Source organism: Oncorhynchus keta, chromosome 30 (genome assembly GCF_023373465.1).
Source record: "Oncorhynchus keta strain PuntledgeMale-10-30-2019 chromosome 30, Oket_V2, whole genome shotgun sequence".
In the NCBI taxonomy this organism is placed as follows: domain Eukaryota; kingdom Metazoa; phylum Chordata; class Actinopteri; order Salmoniformes; family Salmonidae; genus Oncorhynchus; species Oncorhynchus keta.
The window spans coordinates 30,713,585-30,719,584 of NC_068450.1; the positions used below are offsets into that span (position 1 = coordinate 30,713,585).

General features: G+C 46.3%; 1 protein-coding gene across 1 annotated transcript in view; it reads left to right on the forward strand.

The window, feature by feature from the left end:
* Positions 1-6,000, forward strand: part of LOC118374637 (dedicator of cytokinesis protein 2-like) — a 179,954-nt gene that overhangs the window by 168,260 nt on the left and 5,694 nt on the right. Inside the window, exons 35-40 of the mRNA XM_052488215.1 lie at positions 2,199-2,239; positions 3,561-3,651; positions 4,408-4,518; positions 4,655-4,744; positions 5,529-5,633; positions 5,897-6,000. The exon at positions 5,897-6,000 is cut by the window's right edge and continues 38 nt beyond it. Of these exons, the coding sequence (XP_052344175.1) occupies positions 2,199-2,239; positions 3,561-3,651; positions 4,408-4,518; positions 4,655-4,744; positions 5,529-5,633; positions 5,897-6,000 (542 nt within the window). The remainder of the gene's footprint in view (positions 1-2,198; positions 2,240-3,560; positions 3,652-4,407; positions 4,519-4,654; positions 4,745-5,528; positions 5,634-5,896) is intronic.

Consider the following 6,000-nt stretch of genomic DNA (forward strand, 5'->3'; position numbering starts at 1 on the left):
GCAATATAGTCATCAACATGGCATCCGGTCAATTATAACACCTCCTAATACATTCTGGACATATGAATGAATTAAAAAATAAGTTAAAACATTCAGTAACAGCATCTGAAGCTGTTAGAATATCCCAGATCAATACAAGGTGAGGGGAGTCTCAGAGGCAGTACCAGCCTGTCCTTGTATTATACTGTGACTCTATAGCGGTCACACAGTAACATAGCTGTACAAAGGAAGGGGGTATACCTAGTCAGTTGTACAACTGAATGCCTACACATTGAACCCAACTGACTCAGAGAGGTGAGGGGGGCTGCCTTAATCGACATCCACTTCTTCAGCACCCGGGGAACAGATTAAGGCAGCCCCCCTCACCTCTCTGATTCAGTTGCGTTCAATGTGCCTTGCTCCGGGACAGAACGGCAGATTATTACCTTGTCAGCTTGGGGATTCGATCCAGCAACCTTTCGGTTACTGGCCCAAAGCTCTAACAACTAGGCTACCTGCCACCCCAGGGTTATCCAGGGTTACCCAGCACCGCTATGGCTAAGCATTAGTCATTCCCTTTCATTAAATGTTGTTTGGGAAGCTAAACACCCTTACCTCAGGCTAATTGACATTAACATGCTATGCAATATACAAGCTAGTCATCCTTACCTCAGGACAACTAACATTAGCATGCTATAGCTAACACACAGCTCCCAGGGATGCATCTGGAAAACTCAGATACACCACATGACCAAAAGAATGTGGACACCTGCTCGTCCAACATCTCATTCCAAAACCATGGGCATTAAAATGGAGTTGGTCCCCCCTTTGCTGTCATAACAGCCTCCGCTCTTCTGGGAAGGCTTTCCACTAGATGTTGGAACATTGCTGTAGGGCCTTGCTTCCATTCAGCCACGAGAGCATTAGTGAGGTCGGACACTGGGCGACACACACACACGACTTCACTGGAACTAAGGGGCCTAGCCCAAACCATGAAGAACAGCCCCAGGCCATTATTCGACCAAACTTTACAATTGGCACTATGCATTCGGACAGGTGGCGTTCTCCTGGCAACCGCCGAATCCAGATTCATCTGTCAGACTGCCAGATAGTGAAGCGTGATTCATCACTCCAGAGAAGGTGTTTCCACTGCTCCAGAGTCCAATGGCAGCGAGCTTTACACCACTCCAGCCGATGCTTGGCATTGGGAATGGTGATCTTAGGCTTGTGTGCGGCTGCTCAGCCATGGAAACCCATTTCACGAAGCTCCCGCCGAAAAGTTAATGTGCTGACTTTGCTTCCAGAGGCAGTTTGAAACTTGGTAGTGAGTGTTGCAACTGAGGACAGACAATTTTTACGTGCTACGCGCTTCAGCACTCGGCGGTCCCATTCTGTGAGGTTGTGTGGCCTACCACTTCGCGGCTGAACCATTGTTGCTCCTAGATGTTTCAACTTCACAATAACAGCACTTACAGTTGACCGGGGCCCCGTTGAAAGTCAGAAAGGCCATTCTACTGACAATGTTTGTCTATGTAGATTGCATGGCTGTGTGATCAATTTTATACACCTCTCAGCAACGGGTGTGGCTGAAATAGCCGAATCCACAAATTTGAAGGGGTGTCCACATACTTTTGTATATATAATGTGTGTATGCTAGCTGCACGTGTCATCAGTTTATGCTTGATATTTCTAATTGCTCTTCAAACACTAGTCAGATGTGGAGATTATTGGAGTGTGCTAGATGATGACATGGGTTTAAGATGTTTGTTCTGCCTTGAGTGTCTTTCTCAGTGGGTGAGCACCGTAGAAGAGCCGTGGTGTGTGTGCAGGTGCAGGTGTGTGTGTGTGTGTGTGTGTGTGTGTGTGTGTGTGTGTGTGTGTGTGTGTGTGTGTGTGTGTGTGTGTGTGTGTGTGTGTGTGTGTGTGTGTGTGTGTGTGTGTGTGTGTGTGTGTGTGTGTGTGTGTGTGTGTGTGTGTGTGTGTGTGCTGGTGATGAGACAGGGTTACTTTAGGTCATCACACTCGTCTGCTCTCTTAAGACATCATTAAACTTCATTAAACAGGGAATTTGTGCCGCACTGGCGCACACACACACACACACACACACAAATCCTCTCTGAAGTTTATCCTCACACACACATCCCCCCCAACACACATCCACACTAACAGGCAACGTTACACTCCTCTCACTCCTCACACTCCTCTCCGTTGCATTGCAGAATTTCTACAAGGACATCAACCGTGAAGGGATGTACATCAGGTGAACACTTTATGTAACAATAACCTGTTATTACAATTGTAAATATGTTTCATAACTAGTTACACCATATCTAATACATAATCTAGTTTGTCTATAGACGGTTTCTGTATATGTGCTGTGGGACTGGGGTAGCTGTGTATAACAGTGTATTACTCTGTGAATGAGTGCGAGAATGTGACCTTGTGTGTGTGTGTGTTTGTGTGTATATAATCTGACAAGGGATTATCTCAATCCTGCTGAATTAATGTCCAAATCCAGAGGATCAAGTCCTCCACTAACCGTAACATGTGCACTCATTTTAGGAGAGAGAGAGGGATGGAGAGGGAAGGAGGGAGCGAGAGGGAAAGAGTGTGAGAGTGAGTGAGAGAGAGAGACCAGTGGAGGGAGGGAAGTGGAGAGGTTGAGAGAAAGTGAAGGACAGAGGGATACAGAAGGTGAGTCAGAGAAAGGCGTGATCCAAAAGGAGGAATGGAATAAAAAGATGGAGGAAGAAACCAAGACTAGCGAGTGAAAGATGCTCTGCTTCTCTCTGTGGGAAACCTAGAATGTTCAAAACAATTCAAGTCCCACATTTGACACAATCCAAAAAATGGAACAATGTTGTGCTGAAAATGAGTGACAGTGATAGAAAATGGGTGAGGAATAACAAAGAATAGAAAGAGAGAGAGAAATAGAAAGAGAACGTGAGAGGAGAAAGAGAGAGAGAGGAGAAAGAGAGAGAGAGGAGAAAGAGAGAGGAGAAAGAGAGAGAGAGGAGAAAGAGAGAGGGAGGTTCAGAGAGACCTGTGGTTGAGGTAGCTGCATAGCGACACAGTCTGAAGGCACATTCAACTTCCGTGTGTTCTGCTTGTGTGTTCCACAGTGTTCACATCAGGGTGACAGGATCACAAAGCTTTGCCCTGCCATAAAAACGTCATCAGGACGGCATACACTATCTATTATCCCGAGACAGACAGTGCCCATTGGGCTGTCAGTTTAGCCGTTTGTTAGTTCTCTGTGGTTGATGGTTGGTGTATAGGTCATGCCATCACAATCCCAACAGATTGGATACGTGTATCACAGCATGATGGACTGACTAGTCACTGAGTTGTTGTCTAGGCAACAGAGTCATCTAGTGGACAGTGGTAGACATTAGAGTGTGGTGTGTATTAACTGTGTGTGTGTGTGTGTGTGTGTGTGTGTGTGTGTGTGTGTGTGTGTGTGTGTGTGTGTGTGTGTGTGTGTGTGTGTGTGTGTGTGTGCGTGTGTGTGTGTGTGCGTGTGTGTGTGTGTGCGTGTGCGTGCTTGCGTATGCACACATGTGCACGTGTGTGTGTAACAGATACCTCTACAAGCTGAGAGACCTTCACTTGGATGTGGAAAACTACACCGAGGCTGCATACACCCTGTTGCTTCACTCTCGCCTGCTCAAGGTACACACACACACACACACACACACACACACACACACACACACACACACACAAATTGACATTGGCATTCTCAGCGAGAGAGAAGCATTTACTGGTGGATTCAGTGTAGCCCTGACACAGTGTGAGATGAGAGCGAGGGTGTTTTATTGGTTGATGACTGATTCCCTTGGAGATGGCCAATAGCATTAATCCATCTGATTAAGTTTTCAGAGTGACTTCATGACAGGGTTTTGGCCTCTGTGGCTGGGTAACTATGGTGATTGATATAGTGTGTGTGTGACCTCTCTCTCTCTCCGTCTCTTTTATGGGATGCTTTCATAGAGTTTATTCTCTCCAGTGGTTTATTATATCTTCTCTGTCATTGACGTCACAGTAGTAGACACCACAGTAGTAGACACCACAGTAGTAGACACCACAGTAGTTTACACTGCTTCATCTCTCACACACACATGCAGTCACTCCTATAAAGTATAGCCTATAACCTATAACCTACAACCTATACCCTTTACAATCCTGTCTATAGCCTGTCTTGCCACACTCATTGTTTAGTCTATGCCCCCTCTCTCTCTCTCTCTCTCTCTCTCTCTCTCTCTCTCTCTCTCTCTCTCTCTCTCTCTCTCTCTCTCTCTCTCTCTCTCTCTCTCTCTCTCTCTCTCTCTCTCTCTCTCTCTATCTATCTCTCTATATCTCTCTCTCTCTCTCTCTCTCTCCCCTTCCCTCTCCCTCCGTCCCTCCCTCCCCCCTCCTCTACCCCAGTGGTCAGACGACCAGTGCAGTCCCCAGTTTGAGTTGCGTAGCTGTCAGACCCAGCGCCAGCTGAAGGAGAACCTCTATGACAAAATCATCGGACACTTCGACAAGGGCAAGGTCAGCTAAATGGAGCAGAGTGCACCATCTTGATTCGGTATAGTGTCTTGTGTGTTGGAGTTGGTTCTCTTGTCTATCTTGTGTCTTCTCTCCATGTGTGTGTATTGGTAATCTTTCATCTGGCTGTGTTGTGTAGATGTGGGAGGAAGCCATTACTCTGTGTAAGGAGCTGGCTGACCAGTATGAGATGGAGGTGTTTGACTACGAGCTGCTCAGCCAGAGTCTGGTAAGACACACATAACACACTGTCCTGTCCTATTCCACACATGAATAGGTTTTGTCAAGCTTCCTTTATCAGCGTTTGTCCTTAAATTCGTGACACTATTCACAGGACCCTCAAAACGTTAATCTACTCCTCTCACTTTCTCCTCACCTCTCCTCTCCCTCATCCCAACATACATCATATCTGGAGTGACTGTTCAATACACTCCTCTCCTCCTCTTCTCATCCTTCTCTTCTCTCGCCTCCCAAGAGTCTCGCTCACTCAAACAAAACGTGCATATACAGTATTTCTCCATTAGATTCTGCCCTTGGATTGTCCTTTTATCGTTTCTCCCATATTTCACCCTAGAAAACAGGTCTTTGCTGAGCATGTCATTTCTCTGACGGCTGTATTTGTACAGAAGGCATTATCATATAATATCTCTATCTTCTTCTGTCTGTCTGTCTCTCCCACCCTCTCTGTCTTTCTCTCTTTCCCTCTTCCTCCCCCTCTCTATGTCTCTCCCACCTTAACCTCCCTCTCTCTCCCGCTCTCTCTCTCTCTCTTTCTCTCTCTCTCTCTCTCTCTCTCTCTCTCTCTCTCTCTTGCTCTTTCTCTTTCTCTTTCTCTTCCTCTCTCTCTGTCTCTCTGTCTCTCTGTCTCTCTCTCTCTCTCTCTCTCTCTCTCTCTCTCTCTCTCTCTCTCTCTCTCTCTCTCTCTCTCTCTCTCTCTCTCTCTCTCTCTCTCTCTCTCTCTCTCTCTCTGTCTCTCTCTGTCTCTCTCTGTCTTTCTCTCTGTCTGTCTGTAGAAGCAGCAGGCTAAGTTCTATGAGAACATTATGAAGATCCTGAGGCCCAAGCCAGACTACTTTGCAGTGGGATACTATGGACAGGGCTACCCTCCCTTCCTCAGGGTCGGTCAACCTTCTCAATGTCTCAGTTTAGCCCATATTTACATGATTTTGGTCTGGCCAATAATGGTTTATTATACTTGTGAAATGAGCAACAAAGGCTGTCAATTCACAAGGGGAAGCCATATCAACATTGTATTAAAATAATGACCTCTTATGTCGTATTTCTGAGTGTTTATAACCCCATTCATGAGTGTCTATAGGTCTGATCAAACAAGGCGCTTATGAGCAGTAATGATCCCTTTATGACCTGTGTATAACCTCAGAACAAGGTGTTTATCCACCGGGGGAAGGAGTACGAGCGTAGAGAAGACTTTCAGAACCAGCTGATGAGTCAGTTCCCCAGCGCTGTCCGTCTCAATATCACCAC